Here is a 17,668-nt window from a genome sequence, read left to right on the forward strand (position 1 = left end):
AAAACCCAGTATGGGTAAATGTAAGCGTAATTTGTGGCCTTTTAAATTGGAAGAATGTCAGTTGATTTCACGGTGTTTTCGATTTTAGAAAGTTCAAAACCTGAATGATTCTCGAGGGTAGGTGGTATGAATCCACAATTAAGGATCTTGCAACGCTATTTGTATAAGAAATTTTTGTTCACAGCGATTTAAACACCATCAGTCTTAAGGGTGATAATAATGTTAGGATCAGGGTGAATTTCACGTAAGAACTCTACTCTTTTATCGTTCTGTTACATGATAGAGAGGTTTAGCGTATCACCAGGGCCGATGGACATTTTGCCGCCTGGTGTAAATTCAGCCGGTCCTAAATTTTGTAGTCTGGTGCTTACCTAAATTCTAAAACTTTTGCCACCCTAAAGTATTTCGTCGAGGACTGTTGCCTGAGTGGAAGTGTGAGAGGAAAATAGAAATTTGCAAAGTTTGAGGATTTATTTAATAACTATAAATTGCTTAGAAAATTTGCAAGAGATATCATGCAAACTGTGAATGAGAATAAGAAGAATATTGGTATCGAGATATAACAAAGCATAAACTCATAAAAACCATACTGAAAACAGAAATAATTGAAATAACTTATAAATTTAAGATGAATTTTGATAATATGAAGAAGATTTGAATAATAATAACTAATTGAAAGTAAAACTAATAAAGATTTTAAACTTAGGAAAAAGCATAGAAATGGAAACGACACATCTATATTCTATTTCACCGAGAGTGTTTGGAATGCATGTATCTGCTTTAAGTTTTTTTTTTTAAATAACTCCGTTTTTCCTTTTTAGCTTTTATGTTCAATTTGTGCAATTATATGATCTGAACTCATTAGCAGATGTTTATTAAGTTTGTTATTTTTCGTTGAGTTAACTTTTTTTTTTAGTTATGCTTTGTGGCTTGGCCTGTCCCCCCATAGCCATATGGCAAATTTCGCCTGCTAGGTGGGCTGGGGTCAGTGCTTAGAACTAACTAACTAACTAACCCCTAAATTCTACTGCTCAGTTTTTCTTCTGAATTAAAAAAAATTGCCATTCCTAAATTTTGTTATTCCATACTTCTCTACATTCTAAACATTTTGCCACTTCCAAATTCTACCGCATCAGTTGCACTGGCTTTGGCGCAAGCCCTGTGTGTACACCAGTCTTCGTTTGACTACATCGTTTTGACAAAAAGTAAATACAATTTACTGCAATTATTTAGCCCTAGTGGCCTAATTCAGTCTTGAAGAGCCTACCTAGCCTAAATGACCTCATTTTCATTGAGACAAAGCGGGACAAACGGAATGAAATGAAAATTGTAATTTATTATGAAAGTAGACCAATAATTCAAAAAGAATATATTTTATTGTTTACATTCATATACTTGTCTATAAATATACAAAAATATATTTATTATTAACTATTGGTAACTATAAAAATGTTTGCAAAAAACTCTAATTTGACTATTATGCTTTTTAATCAATTTAAAATTTTATTTAAAAAAATTTTTTTTTCACGGTAATATTTTTTATCGGAGTTTGCAATAGATTCGGATCATTTATTAAAATGTCGTGAAATTTCTCACACGAATTGATCAAATTATATTTTACCCTTAATACAGAATTTAAAGTTTTAATGTTCAACTGCGTTTTTTCAATTTTCCATATTTTATTGATACTAGGAGAAACACGTCCTGTTGCTGCATTTGTTTCTGGAAGGGAGAGCGCGTGTTCTACAATTTTCAGAATATTTTCATTTTTTAATATTTCATATATTCATTCATAATAATTATTCTGTTTAAAATGGAGGAATAATTCCGTCCATTTTTTGTGTTTTTCCACGTTGGCAGACAACCAACATTTAATTTTTGCTTCAGTAACATATCTTTTTGACCAATGACACCTTATCTAAAAGGTCATTTTCGCAAATATTATTTTTTGGAAAATGGTTACTAATATATTAAAAAGATTTTCCACATATTCCCATAAAATCTCCTTTTTTAATATCACCCAATTCTTTTATATTTGATTTCTGCGCTTTCACACGCAAAAACTTTCAACACGCACAGTATATATATATATAAAAATACGAATAAATTTTTGCAATAATATTTTCCAGATCCACTGGAAGTAAGTCAGATGCTGTTTGAATAGTATTATGTAGAATACGCGCTGCACAAACTACTCCAACAATTTTTTGGTTCAAATGTTCGTTAAGTTTCGTAAAAACGTTATTGATGCCTCTTCTAGCTTTTCCACCAAAATTTTTGTTAGTGTTATCCTCACAACAGGCAATAATTTTATTGCTCAAATTATTATTATTTTTTAAATAGTACTTATTGAATCAAAAATTATTTATGAAGTTTCACCCGGCAATGAAATAAAATCTAATATTCTAATTTTAATTCCTGTTTCTGGATCAAAAAGTCTAACAATTGTGGGAAATAAGATCGTGAGAATGTGGGAAATAAGATTGTGGGAAAATTGTGAGAATTAAATCTTTTTGATTGGAAGCATCATAATATATGGATATAAATGTGCATTTATTCTAATTCTTTCTGCAATTGTGAAAACGAATATAGTGAAAAAACATTACAAATAATTGCTTCGGTTTTTGTCCTTGCACGTGCAAATTTTTTGTCGTGCAATGTTTTGATCATTTGCGACGTACAATCAATTGATCTGAAACTTTGATTGCGGTTTATGGTGTGGAAAGCAAATAGCCCTTCAGCTAATGCTAGCTGTTCCTTCGTTAACAATACATATTCCTTGACGAGATGTAACGACAATGATGGAATGCCACCGAGTAAATCTAACTCGTTACATCGCCTAATTTAGTTTACTCTGCATGCGTTTTATGTGTTTTTTTTATTTTTTATTTCTTTATATTTACCATGATAATTAATAAATAATAGGTAATATATTTTTACAGTATATTTAAAATATAAAATGCAGATGTTTTCTAAAAGCGGGACATTTTAAAAAATCGTTGGGGCGCGGGACAGTCCTCCAAAACGCGGGACTGTCCCACCAAAATCAGGACGTGTGGTCACTTTAACCTAGGCTTGATCATCTTTCCTATTTGCTTCTTCTTGGGATATTTGCGCAAGTGGAGGAGTGGAAAGTTAAGTAACGTTGCTTTTGAATAAATCTCTAACCCTTAGTGAATTTATATTTCACTTGATGATACTCCTCACTATTCACGCTGTCACGTTTATAACAGTAGAGAATAAAATGCTTATAATTCCCTTTTAAAAATAAACAATCATGCAGTTTTTCTTCTTGAATTTTGAGAAATAGTTAATAATTTCACACAGAAGTATTTGCTCTCAACTCTAGTATACATTATATTGATAGATTGTATTTGTTTTGCTTTTACCTGGCTTTTAACCGTAACCAGGGTACTCAAGATTGCGGATAATGTAGTTTACGTTTAATTAATTAATATATTGCATTTTTTATTAATTTTGTGTTTTATTTCTCTAATATTTGTATTTAAATTACTAGGTGACTGTTGAACATGGCCCCATATCCAGAAGAAATTGATGTTTTTTCTGCTCCTCATTCGAGGATGAAACAATTAGTAGATGTTTATTCGGAAAAGGTAGAAGAATTATAAATTGTACATTATTTTTGTAAAACGTATTAAAAATATTCCTTGTCATGTTAAAAATTTCATATTTTCTAGTACTTCTCGTAAAAGCAGCACGTTACATTATTAATATAAAATTTGATGTGTAGTAAAATATGTATTGCATAATAAAAGTACTCTAAATGAATTCGCATTTTTTGGCGAGATAAAGTTAAAAACACTAGTTATTTCCCTATTAATTTATTTTTGATAAAATTGGTCAGAATTACACAGAATTAGAAATTCTGTGTTTTCTTTGTCAATGTATATTTTGAGTAATATTTATGTCTTATTACGTTGATGAGTTTTTTTTCCCGTTATAATGAAGGCTTTCTAAACCATGAAAGGTAAATATACTGCCATTCTTCTTGATATACCTATATATTGGTTATTGGTTATCTGAATGGCTTTTAAGTTACAAAATATAAAATTTTACCAACGTAAGGGTAACAAATAAATGCAAGTCACTTTTATGGGAGGGGGGAAAATATCTATTTATAAGTCACTAACATATAGTTCATGTGTAACTTAATGTTTTTACTCTTGGTTTACATACTCCATTAACAAGTTTTGGATTCCATAGCTTAACGTTCAGCTAAGAAAACGTTGAATTGGAATAAATTAGGTATACATATGTATATCCTTTATTTTATAAAAAATAGAATATGTCATTTATAGCATTAAGGTATTTAAAGAAATGTTACATAAAATGGTTTCATCTTTTGTTTATTTTCCTTTAATCATTTACCTTTTGTGTGAGACATTGAATCAAACAAAAACACTTTGTAGTTATTTAATTTTTACCTTCTTAATTTGTGCTGAGTTAGTAAGTTTGTTAATACAAATTCACTGTCTTTAGTTGACATTATTCTATATTCTAAATCCTCAGTAAAATGGCATTTTAAATAATTCATTCCTCCATAAATTTTTGCCATTTATGAAAAATTTTTTTTTTTTTATGATGTATGTGAATTAAGCAAGTGAAAAATCAAGGCAAATTGTATTTGGTATGAATTTCCAAGAATATAAGTTTACCTGATATATATATTTTTGTGTGGAGGATCTTATCATTGGATGGAAAATAGTAAATATGATTAAAAAAGATTTAATTTGAGTTTAAAAATAGATGAATAAGATCTCATCTTTAAAACTTATTTTAGTTAATTGCATAAAATGTTAGCTACTTATTTAATGTAATTTTTAAATGACTATAGAGAGTTGGGAACATGAATTCAGTTTATTACTAAGAAGATGTAAAAGATCTTTTTGTGGAAAAATAGTAGTCATTAAAGCTTATTGCATGCAGCTTTCATCCTTATTTTTTTTAATGTAAAACATAATATGAAAAGTCAACAGCGAATTTAATTTTTATGTATTTTTTATACTACATCATGAATCAGGGCTAAGTAAAGTTATTTGGGCTGATCTTTGGAATGTGGTAACTGGTAGTTTGGCGACATTTTGGAGGCGATAAAGGTTTACTACCTAGGACTTTGATAATAATGTGAGAAGTAATCAGTTCCGATTACGCATTATTTTGTGTGAGGGAAATGAGAGATCATGAGATATGTCATGTGACATTAATGGACGAATTACAGTTCTTTAATCGGAAAAGGGGGGGGAATTTGGAAAACTGTAGTACTATATTATTTTGTATTAAGCTTCATTGTGTGTTGTGTGAAATAGTGTTGATTAATTTTCGAATTGCATGGCACTATGTAAAGTCATTTCTAAATTTTTAATGCGTTTATCGAATAATAATAATAAGTTGAGATTGTGTGAAAGGAAGGATATTACAGATAAGTTTGAATGGCGGTGCAAGAAATCTGGTGAAAATGGACATTTTGTGAAACGGAGTGTAAGGAAGGGTATGTGGTTTGCTGAAAGTAGTTTGAGTATGGGTGAAATTTTATTAATTTCTTATTACTGGGTGAATAGACTGTTAGTTGACTACTGGATTTCGGATTTAGAAATTAGCGGTAGTACTGCAGCCGATTGGAACTCTTTCTGTAGGGAAGTGTGCGTGCCACGTAATGAAGATTCTGAAGATTAGGTAAAGTTAGTATTTTTGATCATTTGAGGATATTATTTTTATGCATTGTTCTAAATGTAAGGAGTAAATAAATTCATATGGTATTATGTTTGTAGGAATTTGGTATACGTTTCATTTGAAGTAAACGTGTATGGAAATAATTTAAACATTTGACACTAAGTATTTGTAACCATTTGTAATGTTTGCGGTATGAATTCGTTGGTGACGTTTGTAATATAATAGATAATGTAGAGGTAAAAGTTTTTGGATATTTTATTTATTTTATACGGGGAAATGTTCATATTTGGAAAGGGTATAAACTTTTTTCGCGATCAGGTAATTTCATATATGTTCTTTTTACCGGGTTTAAAGATTCAGAATATTGTCATGTATTTTTGTGAAATTTTTCTAATTTATGAGAAAAAAGCAGTGTACATGGATATAGTGAAGAGTGTGCGCAATGCCATTTTTGTGCAATACTGGGATGTTTTTTTAAGTAAAAATAGGTCGGCGTGTACATGGTTTAGTGATATTTTAATTAAATGATAGTTATTTTGTGAATTTTATGTTTGTAGGAATTTGGTATACGTTTAAGTTGAAGTAAACGTGCATGGAAATAATTTAAATATTTGATACTAAGTATTTGTAATGCTTGCGGTATGAATTCGTTGGTGACGTGTATAATGTAATAGATGATTTAAAGGTAAAAGTTTTTGGATATTTTATTTATTTTATATGTGGAAATGTTCATATTTGGAAAGGGTAAATACTTTTTCGCGATCAGGTAATTTCATATATGTTCTTTTTACCGGGTTTAAAGATTGAGAAAATTGTCATGTATTTTCGTGAAATTTTTCTAATTTATGTGAAAAAAGCAGTGTATATGGATATAGTGAAGAGTGTGCGCAATGCCATTTTTGTGCAATTCTGGGATGTTTTTTTAAGTAAAAATAAGTCGGCGTGTACATGGTTTATGTGTATGTGTTATTTTGAAAAACGCGTAAGGAGTATGATATTGTGCACTTTTTCCCAATTTTGCAGTGAATATTTGTCATTATTAAGCAGTTTTGTTAGATAAAATTTCTAGCATAAGTGTAAGTCGGCTAGTAGATTGTTGGAAGAAGTGTTCAGTAGATAAAAAGAAAAGAATGTGAAGACAAAATGGCGGCGGGAAAAAAAAATAGAGGATTGCTGTAGGAGAGTTTGTCGCCAAATTTTCGCCAAAAAAAACGCCAAGTTACCATAATGTAAAGATCAACCAAAAAAAAAAAAAAAAAAAATAGAGGGTTGCTGTAGCAGAGTTGGTCGCCAAAAACTCGCCAAGTTACCATAATCCAAAGATCAACCGTTATTTGATTTCTTCAAAAACGTTTCAGCTTTTTATGCATTTCCTCCTATTTTTACAATTTTATACTTAAAAAAATTCTGATGTTATTTTAAAATTGTTTCATAGTATTTATTATTTTTTACATTCGATACATCTCATCCTGATTTTCTAAATTCTGTGTTATTTCAGCATTTGTCAAAATTCCAAATAATAAACTTTCTGATTTTAAAATATCAAATTTTGGTTGATCTTTGGATTATGGTAACTTGGCGATTTTTTGGCGAAAATTTGGTGACCAACTCTGCTACAGCAACCCTCTATTTTTTTTTCGCCACCATTTTGTCTTCACAAAGTAAAGACATGTTTCTTTTCTTTTTATTTACTGAACACTTTTTCCAACAATCTACTAGCCGAATTACACTTATGCTAGAAATTTCATGTAACAAAACTGCTTAATAACAAATATTAACTGCAAAATTCAGAAAAAGTGCACAATCGCAAACTCCTTGCGCGGTTTTCAGAATAGCACATACACATAAACCATTTACAGGTCGACTTATTTTTACTTAAAAAAACATCCCAGAATTGCACAAAAATGGCATTGCACACACTCTTAACTTTATCCATCTACACTGCTATTTTCTCATAAATTACAAAAATTTGCACGAAAATGCAGGAAAATTTTCTGAATCTTTAAACTCGGTAAAAAGCACATATATGAAATTACCTGATCACGAAAAAGTATATACCCTTTCCAAGGATGAACATTTCCACGTATAAAATAAATGAAATATCCAAAAACTATTACCTCTAAATTATCTGTTATATTATAAGCGTCACCAACGAATTCATACTGCAAACATTACAAATGGTTACAAATACTTAGTGTCAAATATTTAAATTATTTCCATGCATGTTTACTTCAACTGAAACGTATACCAAATTCCTACAAACATAAAATTCGCAAAATAACTATCATTTAATTAAAATATCACTAAACCATGTACACGTCAACTTATTTTTACTTAAAAAAACATCCCAGAATAGCACAAAAATGGCATTGCGCACACTCTTCACTATATCCATGTACACTGCTTTTTTCTCATAAATTAGAAAAATTTCACGAAAATGCATGAAAATTTTGTGAATCGTTAAATCTGGTAAAAAGAACATATATGAAATTACCTGATCGTGAAAAAGTATATACCCTTTTCAAAGATGAACATTTCCACGTATAAAATAAATAAAATATCCAAAAACTTTTACCTCTAAATTATCTATTATATTATAAACGTCACCAACAAATTCATACCGCAAACATTACAAATGGTTACAAATACTTAGTGTCAAATATTTAAATTATTTCCATACACGTTTACTTCAACTGAAACGTATACCAAATTCCTACAAACATAAAATTCACAAAATAACTATCATTTTATTAAAATATCACTAAACCATGTACACGTCGACTTATTTTTACTTAAAAAAAAAATCCCAGAATTGCGCAAAAATGGCATTGCGCACACTCTTCACTATATCCATGTACACTGCTTTTTTCTCATAAATTAGAAAAATTTCACGAAAATGCAGGAAAATTTTCTGAGTCTTTAAACCTGGTAAAAAGAACATATATGAAATTACCATATTCCAAAGATCAGCCCAAATTTTATGGGGAAAATATTATTCATATTCCAATATTAAATTTAGTTAAATCTTTTATTTTGAAATAATGATTTAATAAACCATATGTCTTAAAATTTACGAAGGATCAAAACTGACTTTAAAAAGAAATCTCTAAATCCACTTAAAACCTCTCCTAGTTAGTCTATATTTTAGAGTACCCTTTGAATTGCCAAGTTGTTGTTTCATTCATGCTAACCTGAGTAGTTGAATGCTATGGAAACCTTGTTATGACATGATTGATTGTAGTGATTTTGACTGATGGGAAAATATTTGTAAGGGCTTACTTAGGTATAGATGTTGGTTAGGAAGTACGTTGCGTATTTTATGCTTTACATTGTAAAATCCCTGTTGGTGGTATGATTGACCTGAAGTTTCTGTACACTTTGGAATGATTGGGAAAGAAAACATTGATGGACTGATGTATTAATGGAGATTTAAATGGCTTCGTTCGCCTCTCGGTAAATTACAGAGCGAGATTAAAGGATTTCGAAACCGGAGCTCACACCAACACTATGGAAGGTATCTGGAGTTTAATAAAAAGGGATTTTTGAAAGAATTGCTACCGACAGTCCACCAACAGCTGTATAGAGGATATTTTACATTTTTATTTTTGTGAATTGATGTGCCAACAGCAGTATACAGATTCTAGTTTAGATAATTTTAAATAGTTTTTGGATGCTCTTAAAGAATTTTGCATGTTGCACATATTAAAGAAACAGAAATTTTTAAATAAGGCAAGTCCATACTTCCTTTTTGTACTGCGTTAGTAATAATAGTCCATACTTCCTTTTTGTACTGCGTAACAAATATACAGTAAATTAGATAACTTGTATTTCACTTATTATGTTATTTCCTTGTTTGATTAAAAATGCAGTTTATTGAGATTATATATTTTTTTTGTTTTAATTATATTTTATTGCATTATGTTTTGGATGCCATTTTCCTAGGGAGGGCGTTGAACCTAAACAAGGAAATCGCCAATTTTCGCAAAGGGGTATTCTGAAATATATTTTTACCTCTCTTCCCACCCACCTACATGTAAAAAAGAATACTAAAATGGGCAATTATGAAATATAGGGGCTTATATCAACCATTTTTTAGATCACTGCTCTAAATGAAATTGCATTTTAGAAATTTCATGAAACATAATTTAGACAAATGTACAGTATTTCATGAAACATAATTTAGACAAATAGACAAAGATAATTCAAGACAAATCATTTTAAAATAAAAACATTTTCCATGTCACATTTTTAGAAATTCTGAAAAGTGAATGACACAAATATTGAAACTTATTGATAAAAACTTATCTGTATTATGTTAACTTAGTTGCTGTCCTTAGTATGCTAAAGTTATGTGTTCAGTTGTAAAATTATGATAGATGCTTTATTTCATGAATTATGAAAATATTAAATTGTAATTGTTTATTTTTTCCTCCATCTTAGTTAACTTGTACGGATTTTTCGGATTATGTTGCTTTGGAGTCTTTACTGCATGATCTTCATCATACTTTCTGCGAGTTCAAGTCTCATGAACAGATTGAAAACAAGTACATCATGAGGAAACTGAAAAAGCGTTTAAAAGTAACATTCAAAAAATTTTTTCAGATTATATTTTGTTATGTATATTATGTTGAATCCAAAGAAATTTGCTGTATTTCTGTGTATGATAGTTATATGTGCGTCCCTGTATAAAAAAATAGTTAACATATTAACTTTAATTTGCAGCAGCCTTTCAACGCTCTGAGTGGCATGGCCACCTTTATCCGGTCATGAGATTTTTTGTCACTTATATATATTTAGTTATAATTTAGAATATTTTACAGAACTACTCTTATATGCACCCTCAGGTCGGCAAATGCGGCAACAATTTCTGGCCAAATATTTTTGGCGAGAAACTCCACAAATTTTTTGTCTACATTTTGAATTGACAAGAATCCATGTACACAGCGATATATTTTAACTTAAAAAAACATCTACGAATTGCACAATCTAGGCAGCAAACGAATCTACGAACTATGCACACTTTGATTTAATAAATTAACATAACAATAAATTTCAGAGAATACCATGTACACAGGATATGTTTTAACTTAAAGAAAAATCTATGAATATCACAATCTAGACAATGAATGAATCTGCAAACTACGCACACCTCGCTTTAATAAATTAACATGACAATAAATTTCAAAGAATACCATGTACACAGCATTCAGTTTCAACTTTAAAAAACATCTACAAATTGCACAGTCTAGGCACTACGCACTAATCAACAAAATAAACTAAAATAAATTTCAAACAATTTAAAAAAAAAAAAAAAAAAAAAACCAATAATGACAGAAATTCATACTAAAAAAACAATGAACATAACATTCTACAAAATAAGAACAAAAATAAAATAAAGTGCACTTACCATGAATGAATGCTTTTTCAAACAGAAGAAATCCCAATTTCATACCGCCTTTAACTTGTCGCCACGTAATCACTATATTTATATGACAGCCAGATACACTATCCAGAAATTTCATATTATGATTCGCAAATAAGTGTTCAAAACCTTCTTTTCCTAAATCCTTGTAAGATTTCCAGTCATCCGAAAAATAGTTGTGCAAGGCTCAGTCCACTCTTTAATACACTGCATCAGCGTTTCCTTACTTCTATCATGCTCAGCCATTAAAAATAATCTCCTAGACCCTCTTGCAACCACGTCTCTCATTGCAAAATAGGCCATTTCAAAACACGCACGACACAAACCAACGAGCAATTAAACCACTTCAGCAAAAGAATTTTCAACGTCAAAAGGGTTGCCATACAACATGTAATCGTGCCAAAAACCAGCACAGAACACATATTGCCACATTTGGTGATCTTAGGGCACGTATAAGAGTAGAGCCTATTTTACTTTCTTACTTTCTTTAAAAATGTAAATAACTGCTTAATGAATGGAAGTTTATTAAAACAGAGACTAAAATAAGTAATTATCAAAATATAACTAATAAATACTGTTTAAATACAGGTCTTCATGAGCTGATCCCAAAACCGTTCCATTTAGAAAATTCATTCATCTTTTGAATTTGACTATTTTCCTTTTCAATCTAAAACTAGTAACTGCTTATAATAAATCTCTCAGAACTGCATTCATTTCAAAATTAATCATTCTGGCATGATTCTTGCATAATGCTATTGAGACACATACTTCAACTGGCTTGTTATCCAGTTTTATGGCATTTAAGTTTAACAAATGGTTAATATGAGAACTTATAATAATTTCTTTTTCCCATATCTTTCTTTAAACATTTCTACTGCTAAATCTTAATTATACTCTGATATCAATAGTCCTTGAATACTAATTAAGGCTTTAAAAGGCCTTTTAAGATAGCTTTAAGATAATTATATTTATCCATTTTGCATATGCTATGAATCACATTCTCAAACAGTGCCCAAAATTCCTGAAACTTCTTAAAATTTACCTAAAAAAAGTTCTTCATAAAGTTTTGGCAAATTAATTTTGGATTTTTCTGGTTCAAATATACTTTATTCCTATCTAAATTCTTTAAATATTTCTGTACTTTCGTTTTTATACAAATAATATATTCTGTATACTCTTGATTGTTCTCAACTTCCATTTTGAGATCCAACACTTCAGGAATTAAATCTTCAATTTTTAGATCTAACTTAAATGTTTGTTCTGCTTTTTGTTGTAGATTCATCTCACATTGTCCTAATAATTTTTTATCTACTAGTTATGGTTCCAGTAATTCAGATATTCTGTTAATTACTTGAATTGTTAATCTTCTTAATATTTTATGTTTTGCTTTCACTTCATCTAAAGCTTTCTTAGCATTTTCATCCATGATAATAACTGATTATATTCACTGGATATTGCTCCAGTTGAATACTAACCTATGTCAGCTGTTACACAATTTTCTTCAGAATTAAAAATAAAAAAGTATAGAGAAGCTTTGAAGTAGACCATGAAATTTTGTTGTGTGCTTCTTTTCATTCTTATGTACCATCATAAATAATTAATTACAAAGAGTTCTAGAATACAGTTCAGATGCATTCAAATTTCAGTTTGAAACTTATTCCTTCTTTGACACTCGTTGTGCGTGAGGGTAAGCATTAAGGTTATCATTCAGTGGGTAGTATCTCAATTCTGAAATATATTAGAGGTATGTGTTCTCTCTGGTTTGAATCATGATGTCACACTGGATTATTACTTTTTGTGTAATAACAGAATCTATATATTGTACATATAGCTGTATGCTGGGGAATCATAATTCAAACACAATACACCGCTATTACATTCACTCAGATTCACCTTTGACTTTTTCTCGCCTAAGAAATTGTAATAATTCTGTTGCATTCCGAGAATCATCTTTTTATTCTGCCTATAAAACTCTAATATTATATTCAGATTCTTAGAATCAGTAGGTTCAGACAGTTATGTAGATATTGGTTATCTGAGTTATTTTTCTGTCTTATTTGTTTATTTGTTTTTAATTCTGCCATTCATTCATAGAATAGTATTTCCATTGTTTTATTTTAGTCAGTGTGGAAATAGTAATCTTTTTAGGTAGATTAAAAGCAAAATATTGTTTCTTTTCATTAAAAAAAAAGCTTCATGTTTTTTCTATGATATTATTATTTAGAAAGTTTTTTAACTGTATGGCCTAGTCTAGTGTGCACAGTTATTGCCGAAATATCGCGCTATGCGCCATTTCACATTAAGACTTTGTGACACTTTGATAAACGTCTGAGGTGGAACTGTATGGTTAAATTTAATCCCCAGCAATAGTAATAACTAAGGTTAAATTTATACCCCAGCAATAGTAATAACAGTAAGAAACTTATTTCCTTTCAGGTTAAGTGCAGGTATCCCCCCACTTTATGCAGTTTTTATTTTAATGAAAGAACCACATTAGTACCATTTTCAGTTTATGTAAACAATAGAAGATGATTTTTGCTGATATGAAAGAAAAGTGAAAATATCTTCAGCCTAGTTTTATGCGACAGTTGACTAAAAATATGACCTTATTTATGGTGGTTTAGTATGCTGGCTTAGGGAGGGCAATTTTGCAAGATCCTTTCATTGCTTGCAAACAGCTGGGTGACAGAAAATTATATCATTCTAAGCAAGCTAATATTTTGTAAGATTTTAAGCCTTTCTTCTCAGAAAAGAGTTCAGAGTTTTAAGTTACAGGCAAGCAGACCGAGAAAATGCAGTGATATGTTGCAAGCAAGCTAGAATAGTCCACTTCTTGGAAATTTCGCAATTTCCTGCATTCTAGGAAATTGCAAAATTTAACAAACAACTTAAAAGTTAACTTTTAAATTGTTTGTGTCAATTTAATGCCATTACATTTAAATCCATTGAGCCAGTATACTCAGTGTCTTCCCAGTTTTAGGTACCAAAGCTGCATTATCTTTGGATTTGAGCTGTGTGTGTTGTATTGTTGTGTACGTATGGGTTCATAATAGATTGAATGCACAAGTCCGATAACAGGTTAATAAAATTTATTTGGTTAATCTTTGGATGATGGTAACTTGGTGATTTTTTGACTAAAATTTGGCGACCAGCCCTGCTACAGCAACCTGCTAGTTTTGTTTTGGACGCCATTTTGTTTTCACAAAGTAAAGGCATGTTTCTTTTTTACTTAACATTTTTTCCCTACAATCTGCTAGCCGAATTACGCTTATGCTAGAACTTTTATGGAACAAAAGTGCTTAATCATGATGAAGATTAGATGCCAAATTGGGAGAAAGTGCAGAATCGCCCACTGCTTGCCGCGTTTTTAAGATTTGCACATACACGGTATCCATGTACACGTCGACCTATTTTCACTTAAAAAAAATCCCAGAATTGCACAAAAATGGCATTGCGCACACTCTTGACTTTATCCATATGACTTATGTACACTGCAAAAGTCCTAGCTAGTAACCTTTATCGCCTTACCAAAATATCGCCAAACTACCTGTTACCATATTCCAAGGATTAGCCATTTATTTTTATCAAAAGAAATATTTCAGAATTCTGTGATTTTCCACAGAAATATTCATACAAGTGCTCACAGTATAATCAATAGTTACACTTCAGACTACTCAGAATATTAAAAACAATGCAATGCAGAGCGCATCTTAAGAGAAAGCTCGTTTAGATATCTCAATTCATGTGGAACTAAGCAACTTGCAACAATAACTAAACAACAGAACTTGGATGCTCTCTCTCTGGCCTGTTATAGTTTTCAACAGTCCATGAGATATTTCAAGTACTTTCCATCGAAATTACTGGAAAGCAATTAGGGTGTGAAATTACGGTTAAGCTAACATAGTGGTCAATTACATTTATTCAGTTTCAATACGAATTACCGAGATACCCATTTATTCAATGTTAAATGCACATGCCCCTGTATTCTTACTTTTCTGACATAGCTTTCTCTTGAAAATTCGTCTCGCGCTACGTTACACAAAGAAATACAACAATTTTAATTATAATTCTACTAAAATTGCTGATCTTATGCACAAAATTTGTAACATTATTTTATATCATTTTTGGCTTTTAATCTTTATTTGTTGTCATTTTATAGAGTATTTTTTTTTAAGGCTTGGGAACAACCATGATGCATAGAATTCAAACTTATCCTGGCTCACTACTCTTTTTCAGAGTTTTTTGGGCTCAGCACTGCTTACTCTTATGACACTGTTATATGAGCTGACATGTATTGCATTAGGGTTGTACTGAATATTGCTGAAAATGCATCTATATTGTTACGTTACATACGGGCTTTGTATGGATTGAGTGAATAACGATGACACTTGATGAAGTATCGAAACACACTTTATTTAGCCAATATTAATCAGGACAGCTCCAATAGCACTTTTTACATTTGTCGAAGATCTACTCTAAACATGCTGGAACAATCAGTGACACAGCCTTCACACTGTCAGGCAATAACGGTGGAGACAGCTTCACAGTAAAGCTCCCGACTCTGCTCGGTCGTTCTCGGAACTTCACATACTCTTGAGACTCTCCACGCTACAACTCGCGATGCACTCGACGACACAAGAACACAGCTTCTGACTCTTTGTTTCAGTCATTCCCGGAGCTCAATTCATTTTCCCAATGATGCACTAACCACAATATACTACAAGACTTTTGCGGTGCACTCGACTACCCCTTCGACACTCGCTGCCCGGCTGTCAACTCGATTCACTCCGCAGGGACTGACTCGCTAGACGAGACACACACACTGACTGTGGACCAGCAGGGTTTATATAGTTTACGGCTTGTGTTCGAAAACATTCTGGGCTAAACCGTTAAGAATTTGTTCCAGAAGGAATTTCAGTCTTTATCTATCCACGATGCTGCCGTGTGTAATTGCCATCCTGATAACAAATTATCAGACATGCTTGCCCTTGTGGAAGATGGATATTCTTGTACTTCTAAGCCAGAAGCTGACCGCATTAATTTTGGAATTAAGTTACAAAATGCTCACCAAGAATTTACTGGATCTTTTCTTCCTCATATGAAGGAAGAAGAGGAGGTATATTAATTTATGATATTAATGATAAATTTGAAAATAAATATTGGTGAATATGCTTCTGTCCATGGTATATTGCCAATCCATCCGTCCATGGTATATCACCAAATGTGGCAACCTGCCTTTCCTTGCCATTTTATGGCAACCCTAAAACTGCTTTGCGGGGAAGCCATCTTACCGCGCCTGTACATTTTGTAACAATATTAATATGTAGTTGTGTTTTTTAGAATCTTAGATTAGTACAACAGAAAGTTGGAAATCCAGACATAAAAAATTTTAGAATGATCTAGCATCCGGACCTTTGTGCTACCAATAAATAAATAAATAAAATAAAATCATAAAAAAACCCTCCTCATACAAAATCTAGAAGTGGAAAATAATAGTCTTTAAAAAGCACTTTGCGCTATTTTTCTTTTCCGAGTACAGTATTGGATTTTTAACAGTTTCTTTTATGGCATTAACAAGCAAGTGATTTTATGTTATCTTCACAGTCAATTCGTGGAAAATGCTCCCTGCAAATTTTTGCGTTCTTCGCATTAATCAAATCCTGTCTTCGTCACATGCATCAATTTTTTCGCCAAAAGCAAACTGTCCTTTGGAATAATATAAAATACAGTATTCTTGTTTTTATAGTTTTAAAGCACTTTGTTGTAAAGCAAGAAGACATATTACATAAATGATACTTTACAGCAGTAGTCTCAAACTTACATTGCACATGGGCCATGCACAATTTAAAAGCAGCTGAGAGACAGCAATTATTAAAAAAAAGGGGAATTTTTTTAACAAATCAAAATTTGGTAATAAATTGAAAACTTTTTACTAGATATTTGTCAAAATGAACAACAACAACAACAACAAAAAAAAAAAAAAAAAAAAAATCAATTTTATACTTATATTTTGCTTGAAATCTAAAAGTTGGTATCTGCAAGAAATTTCTGTTGGTCACAATTTGTAATTCAAACAGATAGCTAAATATTAAAATTTTCAGATTGACATTTATTCAACTAATTGTAATGGATTGAAGTAACTGCTAAATACTTTTAATTTTAACTAGAAAAAATAAATAATGACAACCACTTCTTATTTTATTTATGAAATTTTTCTGGGAAGCAAACAGACAAAGTACTATATATTTTTACGTAATTTTTTTAAAACATTTTTTTTTTCTTTGTATAACACCTTTGAGCTACTACACTTCATGATGTTTTAATTTTGATGAAGTTTATAATCTTGGAGGAAAATAAAATTACAGTCAAAAGTCGTTAATTCGGACACCCATAATCCGGACCTCGAAGCTAAAAACTTTATGTGCATGTGCCGCGTTGACACATGCACATAGACGTTTACGCGTGCGCGTAAGACCTCTTACGACAGCGCATTTGCGTGTGCGCAATCACAGAATACGTTTTCGCGTGCGCGTTTTATGTATAACGTACGGTATA

At 31.0% G+C, this 17,668-nt stretch overlaps 1 protein-coding gene across 1 annotated transcript in view; it reads left to right on the top strand.

Annotated features, from left to right (window-relative positions):
- Positions 1-3,363: 3,363 nt before the first annotated feature.
- The window catches only part of LOC118188940 (F-box/LRR-repeat protein 5-like), a 46,949-nt gene continuing 32,644 nt past the window's right edge, over positions 3,364-17,668 (top strand). Inside the window, exons 1-3 of the mRNA XM_035359466.2 lie at positions 3,364-3,432; positions 3,518-3,614; positions 10,132-10,269. Of these exons, the coding sequence (XP_035215357.1) occupies positions 3,531-3,614; positions 10,132-10,269 (222 nt within the window). The 5' untranslated portion in view covers positions 3,364-3,432; positions 3,518-3,530. The remainder of the gene's footprint in view (positions 3,433-3,517; positions 3,615-10,131; positions 10,270-17,668) is intronic.

This window comes from Stegodyphus dumicola, chromosome 9 (genome assembly GCF_044657685.1).
Source record: "Stegodyphus dumicola isolate Sdum_Otavi_A_Nest chromosome 9, ASM4465768v1".
NCBI classification, from domain to species: domain Eukaryota; kingdom Metazoa; phylum Arthropoda; class Arachnida; order Araneae; family Eresidae; genus Stegodyphus; species Stegodyphus dumicola.